This window comes from Lepisosteus platostomus, chromosome 6 (assembly GCF_059453375.1).
Source record: "Lepisosteus platostomus isolate fLepPlt1 chromosome 6, fLepPlt1.hap1, whole genome shotgun sequence".
NCBI lineage: Eukaryota > Metazoa > Chordata > Actinopteri > Semionotiformes > Lepisosteidae > Lepisosteus > Lepisosteus platostomus.
The window spans coordinates 36928849-36949790 of record NC_142616.1 but is presented as its reverse complement, the minus strand read 5'-3'; the positions used below and the strand labels follow the sequence as shown (position 1 = coordinate 36949790).

The 20942-nt window shown below is 37.2% G+C and overlaps 1 protein-coding gene across 3 annotated transcripts in view; it reads right to left on the bottom strand.

The window, feature by feature from the left end:
* The window catches only part of sh3pxd2aa (SH3 and PX domains 2Aa), a 145219-nt gene that overhangs the window by 84809 nt on the left and 39468 nt on the right, over nucleotides 1–20942 (bottom strand). For all 3 annotated transcript variants that reach the window (XM_088635716.1, XM_088635714.1, XM_088635715.1), the window contains exons 4-5: nucleotides 13641–13717; nucleotides 7089–7180 (exon numbers count right to left, since the gene is read on the bottom strand). In XM_088635716.1, the coding sequence (XP_088491842.1) occupies nucleotides 7089–7180; nucleotides 13641–13717 (169 nt within the window). The remainder of the gene's footprint in view (nucleotides 1–7088; nucleotides 7181–13640; nucleotides 13718–20942) is intronic.

Sequence of the window (20942 nt, the reverse complement as noted above, 5' to 3'; positions counted from 1 at the left end):
AAGGGAGCGATTTTAATCCTTTATTGAATCAAGGGGCCAGTTTTCAAAATATTCTTTTAACACTTGTGTCATCCAGCACCCCGGTGTCCTCTCTGGCTAGAACCTGACCTCTGAAAAATGCTCGAAGCACAAATGACATCAGCTTGTGAGAGAGGTACTCCACCCCCGTTAAATTAATCATGTAAATGAATCAAGCCAGGGCAGCCATCATCATTTGCTTGATTTTCAAAACTCCTCCCAGCTCCTCAATCCCAGAGGCTGACATCAGCCTCCAGTTGATTAGAAAGAAGAAACAAGGTCATACACAAATATGCTAACATAGCCATGAGATAAAAAAAGGTGTCTCAACTGGATGAAATCAGTTTTGAAGGCTCTTGGAAGGGTGTCTCTCAGATGAATTCAGAGTGTATCTAAACACTGCAGTAAAAGTGTTATCGCCAAGCACTACCATTTGCTATTCATTGGGCGTCTGTCCATAATTCATCTTAAACTTCATTTTTCTTCTGCTCCCAAATGCACAGCGAAAGAGATTACCAACCTTGCACGCTGGTTCTGAATCTGTGCACGCACAAGTTTCTTCATTTTCCCCAGCTAGGGAGTAGAAGAATGAATATCATTTGCCAAGATCAAACTTGGTAAGAAAGAAACATTTTAACAATTCTATTCTAAAATTTGTTATTGTACCCCCAACACCAAATGGAAACCCTTAAATGCTTATAAGTTATACAAGAAGCAAAATAATGGAAAGCAAGAGTTCAGTGCAGAGCATTTTGGTTGTATGCATTTAAGTCTGTACTGGTATGAAATCTAAAAACACTGTTCTAGTGCTCATAAATTCCTAATGGGTCTCACAGCTTCAAAATGTGTTGTGCTCAAGTAAATGTACACGGAGACCACCTATGTTGTTATTTGTTACCCATCTGTGTTTGAGTAATAACTGATGACAATTAGCCTGCAAATCAAATTAATTAGCAGGTTACTAGTACAGAGCATCTTTTCAGTCTAGCCCAATTACTGACAAAGCTGTGCCATTCCAGAGGTGCAATGAAAACATGTTTTTGACATCTGACATGTTGATAAATGATACTGATAAATTCAAGATGGCTTGAATTGAAAATAGGAGTAAGAACTTATAAGTTGAGAAGAAATGCGGTCTCGATATGGTAGGGTCACAGTCCTTAGCAATGTCTCTGAATTGCATCATTACTGGTTACATTATGAATAAAGACTATTTACACTGGTTTGATTGTTTTGGTAATAAAATGCCATTAAAACATCTGCAGCTGGTTTTATATGTAGCTGGAAAATGCCTTCTGTGATGTCATTTATTACACTTGATTTTCCTGGCTCAGGTTGAAAACACTGACTTTTTTCCTTTCTGTTTAATGTGGGTAGAATAAGGAAATGTGGAGTGTTTAGCTAACATAAAAAGGCTGAGTTATCTTTGCAACTTTTGCTGCACAAAAAGGAAGAATAAGCAATACAATTTGATGTTGAAGCATATATCCACCTTTTTCTCTGTGTAATAAACTGATAATGTTGTGCACACTTGTAGTAACATTCCAATATAAAGCACAGACAAGCTGCAGAGAAGGACAAATTACTTCATGAGAGCAACAACAACAATTTTTAACACTATTAATATAATCACATATACTGATCCATTTCAAACTGAAATTGGATTTTTCCTTCAATGTATTGTATATGTTCTTCAAGGTTTCTTTTGGAGTACATCAATTTAAACTTTTATTCAATGGGGTTTTATGTTTCCATATAAAGTATTTTCTAGCACAGACTTTACAGGCATATCGTAGAAGCTGGCCACATCACACTTTAAGAAAATGAATAAAGGCTTCTTTCTTTTTTAGCTTGTGCTTAAATACTACAATTGTGACCGTCAGATCTTCCTAAGTAAATTGAAACATGCTTTACTGCTATCACACAGCACTGTAACAATATGTTGCATAATTCTCATTTCATTTTTTTGTACCACCCACCTCTGCACACTTCTCCAAGAAGCAGAACTTGTCTGCTTTTTTTTCAGGCAATGCAGCGCTCAGTGTGAAGCTCTCCCTTAAATATGACGTGTTTCTACCAGATAACTCCCAACTCTTACATTTTAATCGATGCCTTTGAAAGCAATACAGCTTGTGTCTGGAAAAATCCTAATTTTCAGATGCCTGAAAGGCTGTCTTTGTCTGGAGATACTTTTAAAGCCCCAAGCCATTCCCCGATCCTCCTCCTGATACTGTAACTGATGAAGTAGACAGATCTGAACACAGAGACAGCACTGTTCTCAACACACCAGAAAAACACACTCGGCTTAAATGCTCACTTTCGCCTTCCAGGATTACCAAATTAAAGTTATAATCCATCAGAGTGGGTGGGGTTCTTTTTCCTGAGTTCTGCTGCAGATCATTTTTTGCTCCCTTGGAATAAATTGATCAGTATAAGTAATGAAATTCAGAGTCAAAGTCAGTCTTTTAAGCTGGCCATTTTACAAACGTGGAAACCATAGAACTTCCAACTTTACACTAGTTTCTTCATTCACTCATCATACAGTTCAGCCTGCTTGTTCTCCTCTTAGTGCCCAACTTTCCAGAGAATCAAAAGATTAGAAGGTAATTGTTTCAATTATGGGATTGTTCTCTGAGCATTTCCTGTAAAAAAACAATGACCATACTTTGCCCACTGCTTACAAATAAGAATGGACGTCTTCTTTTAAATGGTGTTCTCCTGAAAAGAACATGGAATTACAAGTATTTGTTTTTCAAATTAAATTTTCCCTGCCTTCTTTTTTACATTTGTGTTTTGCAAAGAAAAATCTTGAATATTGCGGAAACAAAAATGTTAAAGGAATGGAAAGTCAAGTAACATTTCCAACTATAAAAAGTTTGAAGGAAAAAATGCTTAGCAATAGGCGACAATCAACACTTTATCATCAGTGAAATAAACATGTAAGAGCAGCTATCTGAGACTTGCCTGATCAACAATACCTTCTCATAGTGACATACTGTGTCTATAACAGTAACAGTGCCTGGAGGTGGTAGGGTTGTCTGAAAAGGTTATGATTTCAATTGATGTGAATCACTTTCACTCTGCTATATGCCAGCAAACAGTAATGCAGAGCTCCTTTTACTACTTAACACTGGCAAGAATTTTAACTTCATGAAAGGCTGAAAGAAAAATGCTATCATTATTTCATATATACATTTAAATAAACATCTAACAAGTACAGGACCTCCAATTACTTCTGAAATAAACCTCATTTGTCTTGGTTGTTAAGTATATTTTCTACAAATGTATTAAAATTGATACATGATGATGACAGTCTTAGAATTAATTCTTTTTTTATTGAACATTAATTATTTTTAATAAGAAAGGAAATTAATAAGATCCCACCCCCCAAAAGCATTGTAAAGGTTGGGCTTTACAATACAGTACCACAAACACTCCACTGTGCTGTGTCTGATCCATCACTGACATTATACTATATGGCCAGGTACCCAGGCTAGTGGTCCTATTTTGAATGGCTTACATTGGGTCACAGTGAGGTCATAATAGTCATCCATCAAGATGAATGCAGCACAGCTACTGGAAGCCCAGCCTTCCATGCGTTGTTTTACCCCTATCGATTTCAGCAGTGGCTGGGTAACTGAACAGCAGCCATGTCAATGGACATGATAATCACAGTCCTGCAGCCACTACAGCCCCGCTGTAGATGCTATTGAGAAATCGAGTGCTGACATCCCCTTCTCTGTTTCAGTAGGTGTTCTCTCCTGCATATCACCAAGATCAAGCTGTCTTATCTAAGCTGATGACAGCTATACATCTAAAACCCCATCTTATCTCCTCTTAACCAATGTTTATTTTGACTGTGCTCTGTAAAATGATCAAGCACATATATCCAACAGGGAGAAAAAGATGACGCTTTGTGTCACTTTCAATATTGTGGTTCAGGTTTCATAAATATGTTGGAAGGAGCAGTTTAGCTCTTCTGTCTGCTCTGCAACTTTAATTTAGTCATTTTTGCATGCTTTACAGTGTCTTCCTTACTGTTATCCGTCTTTCTTTCTGTGCTTATTATTTGGAAATGCTGCCTGTTCACATGCCTTCTGTTTTCACTAAAAAAGCAAACTTGAGTAAAAATGAGTAAAATTGTGTCTTTTTTACATTAATATTTTGTTGTGACTAATATTTGAATGCAACTATGTCAATTTTTATTTATTTGACAATCATGTTCATACATTTTCAACAGGCTGAAAGACCTGGAATGTGCAGTGATTGGATTTGTTTTGCAGACATGAACCATTTGGCAGCTCCTGGTAGACCAATGAAACTAAAATTAATGCTCAAAATGAATTGTTGGCCCCAAATGTTTGTTTATTTGTACAATAAATATCTTACTCCTTAATACCAAAAGAGAATTATCGTCTTTCCTCTCCTCCAACATTAGGCCTGAAGAAGAGAGAAAGCAACTCCATTTAGTCTCTCAAGCACAAAGGAAACATGCAGTGTGAGAAAGGTCACTTTTCCCAGGCTTTCTCATTTTTTTTTGACTGTTTTGTTTCTATTCTCAAGTCCTTTTATCTTCAAATGCAAAGTTGGGAAGAGACCCTAAAAAATTACATCAGGCCCAAAATGAAAATGTTCAATTCCATGCCAATGTGTTACTTTTTTGATAGCAGCTGGAATCAAAGATGATCAAACAAGGCCTTAGGGGATCTGGCAAAATCATTATTTTCATGATGACTCAAAAATAACATATCTGAAAACAATCTTCAATCGTATTCTGTAGTTAAGAAATCCACACACAAAAAATGAAAAAAAAGAACATATGTATTTACGAAGATTTACACTCTGGCTCCACACATTGTGAAGTTAATTCAAGTCTTAATTGGGTTTAAGTGTTTTTTTTTTTCAGCCTGTCTCATACATATTAGAACAATATGCAAAAACATCTGAGTCTACACACGGGACAAAAGAGAAAGTGACTGAGATGTTAACTCTTCCAGAAATATTACTTTTTGAGAGGTTTATAAGCATTACTAATGCAGGAATGGCTTGCACGTGATTTTAACTCTGAGGAGCAGTTCAGCCATGCCGTCTGGTGTGATTTATCAAAGCCAGCAGCTGATGTAAGTGTAAGTTATACAGTACGTGTTTAATTTGATTTATTGTTCATAAAGAGAGTGTGGCTAATACGTTACATTAGCTATGCCTGGAGGTCTCTGGTCTGCTTTAAACATGCAAAGTCAAGCAAGGCCAGATATTTCTGATTGTACAAACTGAAGAAAATTAATTATTTGAATAAATTACTAAAATAATCTTTGATGCAAATAAATGCAAACTCTTTCACCTCACATGAGAAGGAAGATGCTAAAATGCAATTAACTAGAAGTAAAGACCTTTCACTCACTCCTACATTCCTCATTTTTCATGCTAGAAATTGTTCTTTAGAAACTGTGACAAGTAGCCAAATGTCAGCTGAGTGCACTGCATGGAAAATCATTTGTTTGGTTAAGACATATTGATCAATGACTACAGGAAAAAGAAATAACACACCTATTAATACACAAGTAGCATCTAAACCTAATCATCAAAAGGTGCATAATAAAGTGCTGTCCAGCTGAAATAATTTGGAAAGTACTCTCCAAACAAAACATCAATAACTATCTAATGAAATCAATATACTGTATATTCTTACCACGTCAGTTCAAAGATTTGATTAACACATTTCTCCATATCAAACTTAAACAAACAATAGCGTATTTTGCTTTTGAAAGAACATTGGTAAGTACAAATTCAACTGGCCTCATACGCAGCAAAACAATAAACAACTAGAAACAATAACACAAACTAAATATATTGTATGCGTTAGATGTTAGACATTCTTACTGAACTTCCCAGTAGCACAGAGTAATATTTCATCAACATGACTAAGGTGACTTTTGAAGATTATTTACCCAATTAAAAGTCACTTTTCAAAGTCTCAACAATAGTTGATCTTGTTTGGCAGTAGTATTCTCCATTAAGACAACATTGTTTTACTTATTTCTTCCCCATGTTTTGTTTTCTATGGAATGTTAATATCATTCCATTATTGGTGCAGATAAACATATTGTTTATTGTTTTTTTAGCTAGCTCTAAGATATTCTTCACTAGATATTTGTTATGAATAATAGTTACAGTATAATTACATCAAGTGTTTAAAAAGTAGGTTGAAGCACAGAGTACAAAAAATAACGTAGGATAGGGATGTTAGGCATTTCAGATAACATTTACGTGTAGGAGCAGTTTGCAGCTTTACCTGTAAAAAAAGTCAACAACAGCACATTCAAGAAAGCAACAAAGGTTTAGCCGATTACTTTGTGCAACACACTGTATAGGAAGCGATAACTACCACAGCATTTCCAGGTGCCTAACATTTCAATAGCAACAATCACACTGCTGAAGACATCACCATCTGCTGAGCAGTTGAGCGAGTTGATGTTATGGTCAAATGATGTGCACAGACCATGAACAAGAACTGATCTTCAAACAGGAAAAGTCTACTGTACCATGTTTACATTTATTTCTCAGCAAGGGACATCCTAAATGTCCTGCAACTAATGTTTTTTTTTTCATCAATTGTGTGCAACACATAAATGTTTCTTGTGATGTGGAGGGTGGTGTGGTGGCTCTGTGACTAAGGATCTGTGCCGAGGCTGGAAGGTTGCTGGATTGAATCCTGCGGCCAGGAGAGGAATCCCACTCCACTGGGCACTGGAGCAAGGCCCTTAACCCCAACTGCTCCAGGGGCGCCGTATAAATGGCTGACCCTGCGCTCTATCCCCAGGCTTCTCTCCCTGTCTGTGTATCTCATGGAGAGCAAGTTGGGGTATGTGAAAAGACAAATTCCTAATACAAGAAATTGTATATGAAAAAAAAAGTGATCTTATCTTATCTTAAAGTGTATATCACATGCATGGTTGGTGAAGATAGTCAAAACCCTAGGTCACTGGATTCTTGATTCTGTTGGTCTGCTCAGAAACAGGTTGAGTTCACGACAGTTCCACCTCAGCTAGTGTAGCATGAGGAACACTCACTCTTTTGGGGGGTTCAGATCTTCAGGTCTGGTCTCAAAGAAGCGCAGTACATCTTCGCTCTGAGAGATCTGGGGAGGGAGGCGCACCAGGGCCTGTGGAGTAAAATGAAGCAAAAAAAAGCTTTGAGGAATTTGTGGTTAAACATGAGAGAAGGTACCCATTTATACAGCCTCAGTTTCCAACTAGCTACTTGGAAACAGGATCTGTACAGCCAAGTGCTAAATGAAATTAACTTGAAATACTGTATCTTTAAATCCATTCTCCTCAGATAATCTGAGATGTGCAAATAAACCAAGCTTAACTACAGGAGTTGTTTTTCTTCTCAAGAGTATTGGGTATGATGCGCTGTTTTACTTGCAGTGGGGCTAAAACTTTTATGTCTTAGGTTAACATGTTGTTTAGATGCCATCTTTAGTAGTAGATATTCAGTTGCTATGGTATTTGTAACACAAAAGGACTACCATCAAAATAATAAGGAGCAGAAAAAATACACAAGCCTAACTAGAGAAACTAAGGACATAAAAAAAGGACAAAAGTTAAAAATAAAGAGGTTCTGCATGTGCCACATGTAGCATTCTAATCGCAGGAAAGAAATCTGTTTACACAGCATGGCAATCTGAACGTGCACTTCATCTCCAATTTCCCGAGGCTTACAGCCAGCAGGCACAGAGGGGAAAGAAAAAAGTGTTTAAGGATGTGATGTGATCAGAATGAGTGTTTTCTTTAGCATGTTGATTTTAGATCTTTAACTTTGCACACTCCAGAAGCCCTAAGTAACACTTTTTTGTGTTACTTAGCAGCAACTAACAATGAAAGAACAAACATTAAAATGTTTTTATTGTGTGCCTAATACGGAGCCAACATAAAGATTTGAGAGTTTCTACTTCCCAGTACTTTTCTAAAAAGGGCTAACACACAGTACCGGCTGCATCAACTAAAACAATCACTTTATATTGGTTCTCTGAGAGGCTGGCAGCATTATTTAAAGCAAGACTGCTCTGCCATAATTGCAATATTTTCTTTTACTGAAGTGGTTGAAGAATTCAGAGTGTATTGGTCATTTTTCCCTTCGTAAGACAATTTTCTTCATGTATGTTAGGCAATTGAAAATTAAAAATGCACGCAATTGAAGTGGCCCACCTTCTAGACTTTGAGCCTGTAGTTTTTTTTTTTGCAGTCAAGACACATGCCAATATGAAAAGCAAAGACAAAAGATGAGCGAAACTCAAAATGTCAATGGAATAAGGTAGACATGATATTTGACTCATGCCTTACAACCCTCTAAAAGCATTCAACACCCCAAAGCATCCGAAACTGGAAGGAGCAGTTTTAAAATCCTTTTCTAGTTAGAACACTACCTGCTCTTCCTTAATCACATTATTGACCTGAACAGCAGTTGCCTTTTGTTCTGTTTGAAATGTCCATTTGTTCTGCAGTCCTATTAAAAAAAGAACTGATTGAAGATCATGCCGCACTTAGGTACTGTGTAATCTCATGGGCATATATTTTAAAAGCATGAGGGCTGTAAACTGCCTCATTTTATCAATGGAGGTTCTAGGACATTAAAATTTGAGTCTGCTCTCACCTGCACTCTAACAGCAAGAAAAGAAAAATGGCAAATACATTCAGATTAATATTAATAAGAAACATGATATACAGAAATTAATTAGAATGAACCAACTAAATTAATCAATTTTAGAATTCGCATAACTGTAGTGGAGTATGGTAATGCTGTGTACCCAAAAGCAGAGTCGTTCATTTCAGTCTTGGCCACAAGTGGAACTCAGGCAGCACATAGGATGAAGACAGAAAAATAAACGCTAAATTTCATTACTTAATGATCTCTGTCCAAGAGGCATCCAGATTCAGTAAGGCACTTGAAGCTGCCTTTCCTTCCTGTGTCTTTTTTTAAAAAGTGTTGCATGTAATGATACTTTGCTTCTCAAGAAACTGCTTCACCAGCTGGCCTGCGCTGTTTGTTGATGTTTGTTTGCATGTAGCTTTAAGGATGATGTGGAGCTCACACGGAGTAGATCTTGGCACAGTGTCTAGAGGAAAAGGGGGTGCCTTCAAGGAAAGCAGGGAGAGGAAGAAGCACAAGAGCCTCAGATAGATACAAGACAGAGGAAAACAGATGGTGGGTGATAAGACAATAGCTTGCATTCGTTCAGCTCTTTAAAAATAATGAAATGCACTTTGTTTTGAACATGTACATACATTTGGCCACATAAACCGTGTTTTAAAAGCAAGAATAATACAGTGTATTGTGTTAAATAAAAGAGAATTGAGTGATTATTTAGTAGTTTAGAGGACACACTTTCAAACCAGTGCAATTTATGACTGAACCCAATAATTCACTATTGTGATGGGACTGAAACCCAGATAATCACAATTTTGTCACAAAATCACACTGCAAATGCAAAAGCAAACGTCTATATGGCTATGTTTCTTAAGACTGAAGTAATTACTAGTTATTTCTTTCTGGACATTTTCTCATTTTTGCTTCTCTAAGAAAACAGAAAGTTTTGCATCAGTCTGTTTACATTTACAGAAGGAAATTACAGTTGCCGACACAAGCTTGTTTCCTTTTGAAAAAAAGAGTTTCCTATGAAGCCTGGTGGCTAAGATATCACTCAAAACCTGATGATAAAAACAAAAATACTGGTCCCTTCCATTTAATCCATCTTCACAGACCAGAGAACATTTTACTCTAACCACTTTCAATTCCTGTTTATTCTTTAGGGAATTGCTCAAATCCTTTCAAAACAACAGAGGCTGTTGAACTTTCATTTTATTTTCTCCCAATTGAATTATTTGGAGTACAAAATACTGAATTAGACATACCAAATGCTTGCATGTATATAATATTTTCTGCCTGGTATAACACCAAGGTCCTTTACCTTTTCAAAGCATGATGCTGTGAGTGTTAAAAGCATAATTGCATACTTATACATAGAACTTTTAGAAGATTGGCAACTATTTTTCTAATTTTAAGAGCTTTTTTCTGGTATTGGTGTAAGTGATGTATTTTTGATTAAATAAGTTAAACAAAACATCAGAACTCTTCAGATTTGCTGAGTACTCACTACAGAGTATGCTGTCCTTTAGCAAGTTCTTGGACCAGTTCATCATCAATAGACAAATACAGTTAACAGGACTGTTTCTAACACACAAGTGTTAATGAGTTTTTAACAGCACACATCTGATTGCTGGCTAGTAAAATTTAATAAGCATTCCTCACTGCCTTGTTAAAATAGAAAGGAACCAAGGGAGGGTTTAATCAATACCATTTGAAATCAGAGGCATAAATCTAAAAGAAAATACTGACAGTGTTCTCCACCCTAAAGGTTAGATCATTTTCCATAATACACTGGCCTCTTATATTGTACAGCGGCCTGAGCTCATCAGTCTTGCAAAAAGCATGAGAAATGTACTGTACATCATTAATTACTGAAAATCTTTTCCTTCCAGTTACTTTAAGGCACCACCAAGATTCTGAGAGCTACAAAGTCAAGGAAATCATGCACAATGCAGAAAACAATCAATGAGTGTCGTGCACAAAATCATGTCAGTAACGTGTGTCAGTAAATAAAACCAAGATCTATGTACTCTGTGGTGTGTACCTTCACAAAACATTACCCCCAAAATAACAGTATTATGATTTCCTTTGATCTTTGTTATTATGTTATTTATTTGGACTTAAATTAGTTGCAGATTAATTAAGTATTAGTAACTGTGTTTCGGTATTGACAGACGGAACATACTTTCTTGTTTTCTCTAAATTTCAAATACTTATGAAATCTCTATGAAAGCATGAAAAATTTGAGTGTAACCCCCCATCCTCTCTGGTAAACGTTAAAGTTACTTTTTTGAAAATCCTGTTTGCTTGTGGCAGAACTGGTGTACGTAGATCCCAGGAGGCATTTCATTCAAATGGGTGGCCTAAGCATAAAAAAACATCCATCATCTGAGATACCGAAGGGTCGATTCAATTAGCCAATATATCAGCAATGCTAATTTCACTTCAAGGGAATTAATTATCTGATTCCTGTAAACAGAAATCACAGGCTATTGAAAGATGACCAAATGTTTTGGGAAGAACAACCTATTGCAGTTTTTGCTAACAATCCAATTAAAGAGATTTAATTCACTGTGTAAACAATAGGAAATTTACATCTTACCCAGTTTCTTTTTAATCTTCAATAAGATGGTTGGAATTTAAGGTTCAAACAAATTTCTTTAATCAGACATTTAAAAACTCAATTGTGTCAACAGGCATCATACTGAAGCAGGTCTTATTAGTTGGCTTTACATAGTAGTGTATGGACTATTTATTTAATCTACAAGAAGTACCATGAATTTTCTTCTTGTAAAGTAAGAAGTAACAGAAGAGGCAAGAAAAAAATATAAAGGAATAAGTCAAGGCTAATTCCATGCTGAAAAGCATGATGAAGAGTACTTCAGGAGCTCTTAAGTGAAAAACAAGTTTTTTTCTTTCTAACCTTAATTAACCTTTAATTGTTCCTTTGCAACTAACACAAGCTACCACAGCTCCTCACTCTAAACACATTATAATACCATGACAGACTTTGAAGATGCTGGTTGTTAAATCTATGGTTAGTGAACTGAAGATGTACAGTATGAAATTAAACTTGCATACAACAGCAGGCTGGTAGATTTCTTCAGTTCATGATGCTATAACCTGTTTAGAAGTACTTGCACAATTAAACAAGGCTCTAAAAACTTTTTCAATGCAAGGCTTAAAAGCTGGTGAAAGGATGGGAAAAAGGACTGACAATTCAGCCATTGTATAAGGCTAATGAATGAGATACCATTATGTTAAAAATATCATTTCTCAAACATTGAATCATTCAGAAGAGAGCAAAGATTGGCCAAGTAAGAGGAGCCCCATTGCACAGATTCACTTACAAGAAGTACAGTGACGAAAGGAGACGACGAGGTTATAGGGCCATAGGTTACTGCTGATGGACCCAAATCCCAGAATGAATTATGATCTACACAGCAAGTTGTCCGTCTGATCACACAATGAAATTAATATTGTTTCCTAACTATATAGCCTTTAAACAGGGCACGAGCTAGGTCTGTAATACAATCACATTAACTTTCATCAGAGAGGTGAACAATGTAAAATGAGAATGACATCATAGCAACCTCAGATCATTACCCCATCTTGCAGCATTGAATTATGGCTGGAGAGCAAAGTGAAAGACAATCACACAAAGTCCACATGCTTTTATGCATCAGTGAACTGGAGCACTAGGAAACTGGGCAAGTAAAAGTAAAAGCTTATTGGCACTCTCTTGGCTTTTCATCATCTGGGAGGCTGATGAGTTTACAAATATGGTTAACAAAAGAGGGAATGCCATTCTGCCCATCTGACCTGGTTTTTTTTTTGCTATTAGCTAACTGATTCAATCATTTTCACGTTTGCACATATACTCAATTTGAAAGGGCAACTTGATCTAGGTAGTCTTTGGGTGGCACATTCCACTTCTTAATTCACTGTACTCAAAGGGGGTCAGTAACCTTCTTCTGATCAGTAACTCTCTACCACTTCCTGGCCAATTTGTTTCCCTTGGTCTTCATGGTAGATTTCTCATTTCACTATGCGAGCTGTGGCTTGAAATTCAAGGTCTGTCTGAGGGAACTGATGGGGACAGTGGCATTGACTCCACTGTCCAAACACAAAAACCTCTTGGGTAGTTAAACCACTTTGATTTACATAGAAAATGGGTTCAAATATTTGCAATTGAAAATGTCACAAATGTCATTTATTGACAGCATTCTTTAGCTTCCTCAGTTTGGAATGAAACGTGTAGATTTGAAATATAAAGTCCTGTTTGAAAGCGTCAGGATTTTAACCTTAGACAGCGACAAAATGTAGAATCTTTGTAGTGGTGTAAATGCTTTTGTGTTTTTTTATGTTAAAATATCTTATATATATATAAGATATATATGGATCCTAACATTCAGGTTGCCTTATTTTTTGTATCCCAATATTGCCTAGAAGATGAAAATTGTACTGTATGGCAACACAAATACCCATGTGTTTTTCCTGGGTAGCTCAGTGTTGCCCCTTTTATATTTGTACCGTTATATTTTGGGTGGGTTGAAAACACCTATAGGAATTAGTGTACATTTGTATTAGCAAGAAACTCACTTTTTTCAGTATCATCACATACCTCTTTGTCTTTGTCTTTGCACAATGTCTACTTCACTGTTGATTTCTTGACCACAACATTGGACTGGTTTTAAAACACCATCAACATCTGCACACCATAGAGGATGCCAACGGAGATTTTAGCACGCATAGCACACACTAAACATCACTTTGACGAACTTGGATATAGACTACCCCTTCGTCCCTAGGTACTGAGAAAACTTTTAGATCATGGTTCCTTGAAATCGCACTATATTTGTTTGACAGTCAGTGGTAAAGATCAGTCAATGTGTATACACTACAGTAAAGGCCAAAAGCTTGGAATCACCCAGGCATTGCAGACACTCTCTGTGGAAGATATTTCCTCTTACCCTGCAGTAGTCATCAATGGGCCGCAGTCTTTTCATGGCAACATCTCTCACATGACTTCGTCGAAAGAGGATTTTACCTGCCAGAAAAATTAAAATCGTTCATGCACCACCGGGTTGAGACATGATTGACTTGAAGCTTGACAGAATAAAATTTAGATCTCTGGATTAATTACTGGAAGGATGTGGTTTCAGCTCGCATAGTGAAATGAGAAATCTACAGATAGCAGACAATAGAGTTGTATCCTTGATCAAGGTACTTTACCTCAGTTGCCCCAGTTCACTCTGCTGTACAAATGAAATGCCAACATTTTTGGAGCAGACACAATGATGGACTTGCACAATCTCACACTCATTAATGGTTTAGGAAGTGGTGTAAAGTTGAGTTTAATTAATCTTTAGGCTAAAGTACTGACATTTTCCTGTAACAAATGTGGCAACCTCAGTGTTAAATTAAGAAAGATTTTGAGTTTCTACAAAATAGATTGCACTTCATCAGCACTTTATCTTACAAATCATCTAGCTGCTAATTTCAGTCTGCTGGGGGTTATATGTGCTGAAAAAATGAACGTGACTTGAGAGTAAAAAGCTTTTTCTCTTTCATCAGAAGCTGCATTAGCTCAGGACTGGGTTTGAAATCGGGCAGAGAAGTGTTTAATCTTGTACCAAGCGGTGAACCCACCACAGGTCAGGTTAGAGCACTGATGCCAGGAAACCAGAATTCTGAAAGCTGAAAAGCTGAGTGACTGAATCAGTTCTTCAACTGAGACGTTTAGATTTGAAGCACTGCCTCAGAAGCTCATGTGGGTGTCCAGAACTAAAAAACTTTGGACAAGCAAAATGGGTAGCTCAAAGAAGTGATGCACTTAACAAAAGAATTTTACCTTTGATGAATATATTTGGTAGGCTAAAACAAATATATTGAAAATTATACAGTAAGAAGTATACTTTAAAAAGATGAACGTAAAGAGCTGAAGGGAATGATGCTTCCTCGATCAAGACAATTGTTTGATATGAACTTGAAATCAAAAGCATTATGGAGTGAAGTCCATGCTTACTGCAGTGTTGTAAGGCAAGGATATGGTGGTGGCAGAGGCAGCAATGCAGACTTCTCTTGAAGCTTGAATTAGAATAGTATAGTGTCCTGAAGCAATTGGCAAGTGGTTCATCCAGTAAGAGTGTCCTCTTACATGGTATTACATGCTCTATAACCTGGAATTTGTAGATGTAAATCCAGGCTGTGCCACTATAGTCCAGATGCCTGCCAGTAACTAGGTTGAAGGTGGCTGGGTGCTTATTTTTGCATCATTTCTTTGTGCTTTTTGGAGTGATGTTACTCCCAAGCTGCTGTGCTCAGTAACAGTAATGGTATTTTTTTCTATTCCAAAAGAAAGAAAGATAAGAATCTCTCTCAGTGAGGGCCAGAATAAAAAAAAATATGTGCAGAGTCTTTGGGCTGCGAACACGTATTCACTGGATATATATAGTAATGCGGTTAAGGGAAATTAGATTTCCGCCTCACTTCATCCCATCTGGGGGATGCTATGCTTTTGCACACCTTGAGGTAGCATGACATGTTTGAAGTGTGTCCGCCCCTCGCTGATGACTGAGCCTGCTGATTCACACTAGAGTCAAGAGAGGAGCAGGAAGAAGCAAGCTCACAAGAGACCCCTCCTCTCTGCTAATGGCCCTGCTTGGAATCCAGCTAAGGAAGAGACAGCTATCGAAAAGAGGCGAACAGAAACGTCGGTGGAAATGAAGAAAGAAAAATGGCCTTGGGAGTTAACATAAGAACTTGTTGATTGAAGAGAGAACTCTGTAGGTCAGCTGACATATTATCAGTTTGCTATTAAAAATGTTTAACAACTGTTTTTAGAGTGTAGTGTATAAAATTGTTTTCTACATATATTATTAAATGTTGGCTGCATGTTTAGCTATTCTGGCACAGTACCAGAATACAGAGTACATTTTGGAAATTATTTTCCAAACAGAGTACAAAACAGAGGCTCTGATTATCAACAGACGAAAGAAACCGGCATTTGTGCTACACTATGCTACAAATAATTGCCAAAAATTGCCAAAACTAGCTGCTTGTTTGTAGTTAGTTAAGCAGTACAGAAAAACATAACACTTGTCACACTGTAAAATCTTACTTATGCAATGTTTTAGGCTGCCACTAGATGACGGTGAAGAGTAGTTATTAACCTCAGCTTCTGATACCAGATTTCATAGGTGAACCTGTTACTATGGTAACGAGAACCTGAGAGGGTGAAAGCAGCACAGTAAATTTTAAACTTAAGTTTATTTGTAGTACACACTTTAAAACCAGTTTTCACTAGCTTACAAGACAATGACTTTTTTTTTTTTTTTACGGGCAAGCACCTAACAGCAGCCAGAAGAAAAGGTATGAAATAAATGCAGTAAGGCAGCTTTAAAAGAAAATCAAGAAATTAACATACCTTTCTCCCAATGTTTTTTACATCATTTGAGCTTTTGAGCTATCTTAATATTCAAGTTGAAACCGTTGCCTGTCTCTGTTGAACAGTAACAATAAAGCTCAACATTAAGCTTGCTGGAAACTAAATATATTTTATGTCAAAGTTGAAAATTAAATAAATTAATATTTAATTACAAGAAATCAATATTTAAGTGGGGTTTCATGTGAGTAACAATTTCATAAACTTGCCAAACCCACCTATTTGTATTTATTTTACAGGGAGCAGATCGAAACATCAATGCTGAATACATTACGGCTTTTCCCCCTTTTCCACTCTAGCAGGACAGATTCCTTTCCTGAGAGAACACCACACCCTTTGCGGCTCAGAAGATCCAGAGTGAAGCAGAAAGCAATCTGGATCCACACAGGACAAAAATAAATCCCTTATGCTGCAATACAGTAACAGCAGCACCGCTGGGGGAAAGGCTCATTCGAAAGACACTTCGGAAAAGTCTAGCAATGACTGGCATGTCACTGTTGATAGTGGCAGATACTAGCAGACAGCCAGGGCCAATGGAGATATGAAGCCTGACAAAGAGCATGGTGTATATTAAACAGGCATTCAAAAATGTATTTAGGTATTTATTTAGCATTGCATTAAAGAGCTTACTTAGCATGAAAAATGCATCCCATATTCAAGTAAATATATGACATCTATAAATGTATCACTTCTTCCACAGTTTGTCTTATTATCCTAGTTGTCAGACTCGTGGCTCTCTAATTGAAATTGGACTATAGGCATTTACATGATGCCTTGAATGTATCCATTTATTTGTAACACGGAGAGTGCAAGTGATATTTTCTATTTAAAGCGTATATTTGCCATCCATACTGGCTTATCTCTTGCTTTCAAAAAGCATACCAATTAGTCTTACAGATAAATGATCTAATAAAAGCTTTTGATTAGTAGTGTCACTTTCTTATTCTACATAAGAAACTACTATTTTTTTTACAGATTCCATAAGCAGGAAGTTTGGGTCTTTTTGTACTCAAGCTGAAAAAGGACTGACTGGTTATATTAGTCTGTAGCTTGTATCTGTGTAAACTGTTCTTTGCAATTCCAGAATCAAAGACGGAGTTAACAGACAAACCCACAATAACTAAATCATTTGTAAGGTTATTAAGCTATTAATTTAGCCTTTTATGCAATCATTAGGTCTTATTCATTCTACACAATATTGACAATTAATAACCTAGTGGTAACATGAAACATATGTGGCAGACCTTAATCATTTCCAGCTGCAGACAGTCTACACAAACAACCATCTGCCTAGACCTTGGCTGTCTTGATATAAAGATAATTTGAACATATATGGAAGGACAGTGGAGCCCTGAAGCAAGCCAGTGTCCTTCCAGATCCCACTTCGTGACAACCCAGTTCAAAACAAGGTGAGCTGAACAGGAAACAGACACAATACAGCTGATATCTCTGGTGGTTTCTGTACTGACGAAATACCAGCAATAACCTCTCACCCCAGCACAGACCTTAGAACACAAGGACATGAGAAATGTCCATTTGAACCACCTAGCTTGTTTGTTATTAGTTATTTTGAGCTTTTTATTCAGCCTTTTCTTGAAGGAATCAAGAAAACAAAAGAAGGGTATCAGCTACAGGACTGGGTAGATTATCCCAGAATCTCTTAATTCTTTATGCAAAAAGTTACTCCTGTTCCCTGTTTCTAAAGCACTTTCTCTTAGTTTCCATTAGTGGCCTCTGGTACTTTTTTCACTGTTGATTCTGAAGACGTCCATGATGGTGTCAGTGCCTTTGAGGATTTTGAGGGTAGAGTCGAGCAGAGTAGAGTCTTTATTATCCCCAAGGGGCACATTGTTCTCCCTACATAAAGTTATCAGCTCAAGACTAAAAAGATTCAGTTATTTAACCTGTCAGAGTACGACTTTAAGCCCAAAAACTGGTTGATCTTCTATGGACTGATGCCAAAAAAGTAATATATATTTTTTCAACACACTGACAAAAATTATACACAATTTTTTTAAAAAAAAAATGTTTTCCACAGGTGGTTCCTTCACACTTACTGTTTCATGTTTTTGATACCTACATGTAACTCTGCTGCTGTCTATTTTAAATGAACTACCCTGTTCACCCAGTTTTGAACTTTGTGCAATTATATCAATATTTCTTGTTCAACTTCTATACAGTTTGTGATTCCTCTTATTTGATATTGTGACTAATTAACTACTGCCAGAATCTAGATCACTGATAGAAATTTGGACCCCTGAGGTACTCCATGAAGCATTATTCTTGTGGTTATAGCTTATCTGTACTGTTTATGTTCTATTTATTAGCCAGTTCTCAATCCACCAAATGCAGTACCTTGAAAGCAGATTAATTTGACAATTAATCTCTTGTAAAGAATTTAATTAAGGGTTTTCTGTAAATCTATACATACCACCATGTCATATGCTCTGTTTGTATCCATTGCTACTATATTACCTATTCAAAGAACTCTACACATAAGGCAGATATTGTTTAACCTGTAAGTTGACTATCCCATTGATTCCTATAGCCTACAAATGATTCTCCAGTTTTGTGCTAGTTATTGTTCATATAATCCACATTTAAAATAAGACTCATTGGTGTAAACTTATTTGATTCAATGATTTGGTTTAGTCATCCTCCTTACGGATTCTGCAGAACCTGAAAATTTCTGCTCAATGGATTTGACCCAGGATCTGAGTGTTGACGCTACTATTTCAACTCTCCATTTATCTTGTATAGGAGTGACAAGATTCAGATATTCAAGCAAAACTCTAAAGTTAGAACCAAGAAAAATGATGGGCACCGAAGTATGCAAAATGTCCACAGAATGCAGAAGCATATTGAGACTGTAATTAGATCAGAATACTTTCTCTCAGCTCAAGCCAGCAGTCCAGGAACTCTAAAAATATATCTTTGAAGGGTGTTTGAGAGACATGTGATTGGGCATGTATTTGGAGTGCCTTCTGGAGTGAAACAAAGCATCACACACCACATGAAACAGCCACTCCTGATTGACAGACTAGTACCAGCAAGGAGAAACACTGACAGCTAATTCCAAGGGCTCACAGAGAGGGAAAGGTTTAAAATTCACCCCTTTTTACACAAGATGCCAATATTAATGACTGGCATTACGCGTGGGCGTGTCCAAGGTGGAGGCGGGGCCCTGGTAGAAGGGCGATGCCTCGCCTTTGTAGTCCCAGCTGTCCCAGCTTCCAGATGATGAGCCCCAGCTGGGCAGGGCCTATAAAGGCACACTGGACACCCTCCGATGGGACGAGCAGGGCCATCCCCAGAAAGGAGGAGTTTACATCGACAGTCCCGGAGGGAATTGCAACCGCGTAAGGTTTTCTTTTTCTTTTTACCTGTCCCATCATGCACTTTCACTGGGGCAGGCATACACACACATTCTAGTTATGCAACAGCTCTTGTTTTGTATTCCCTAGAGCGCCCTGTTCACCAGACTGGACCCCGCTAAATAGGGTCACTCCAGTCAGGTCACCGCTGTGCTAGCAGCTCTTTTATTTCCCCCACACTGAACCATGAGTTTTTCACTCTTTTTGTATTATGTCTTGTCCCTGCTAAGCTCCTACCAGTGCTTCTGTCCCCTCACCCGGAGCATTGACTTTTTACCAGTGCTCACCGCGGCGCCTCCTGCTCCACACTGTCACAGGACATTCAGAACTGCTACAAATAGCAGGGTTAAGAAAATAGAGAATTACTGAAAATACCAAGCGGAACAATCAATAACTAAAATAAATAATCGTAACCTCCAAATTATAAAGATATGCCGAGAATAAATCGGAGCACTTGGCATAGTTAGAGGCACCTGAGATCTTTGTTCTCTGGCACAGCTTTGGCAAAACAGTAAGGCAAAGGAGTAATGCATCAGAGGCCAACTAAAATAATTTAAACTAAACAACATACAACACACTAAACAACACATTACATATGGGATACCTTATTTACAAACAAGGTGTCTCAGACGCCTACATCCTGACCAACAGGAAAACCCCAGATTGCTACCAAGTATTCAAAGTCCTATATAATGCCTAGCAGGCCAACAAGAAAGATAAAACTCCCTTCTAAATAAACAGAATACAACCAAGTTAAATCTGTCTTCCAATAGACACTCCAAACTGAATAGGACATTATCTCCCTACTTTAAAAAATGTATCCAATAACCAGGAGAGACCATTTGTAATCTAGGGATTCTTTAAAAAGGAAATCAGAGTTTCCCAAAACAATGAATGGAAAGCTCTCTTAAGCTTCAAATACTAAACTCTTGAAGGTGGATCCGAATAAGGACCACTTGGCTGACATATGCTTTCCCTCCCCTCTGTGAAATTCTTTATCTTTTTATCCTGTATTCCAGGACTGTTGATGACTCTTAATTATTTACGGGTAGTTTAATTAACTAAGATAAACCAGAGGATTCCTTTTGATCAATGCATCTCAGACTACCTACAGCTCATCCAACACCTCAGTTTCTATTTCTTGCTTTGAAGCAGAGAACTGCAAATACTGGCCCCCAAGATTATTGTCTCCACATCCTCAACTAGCAACTTCAATAGCTGTAACGATCAGTAAAAGAAATTTAAAGAGGTAGTTTTCGGTACTAAAATCATTATACATTTCTAAACATTTAAAGATATCCTGTCTTAGAATCTTTACACTTATTTGAGCTCTGTTAGCAGGTTTCAACCAGTCTAGAGATTTCAAAGTGAAGTACAGTACTTATTTAAGGTAGTGTCTCACAGGTAGAGTGCTCTGAATCATACACTATGAAACTTCATGGAGTACAAGGGCA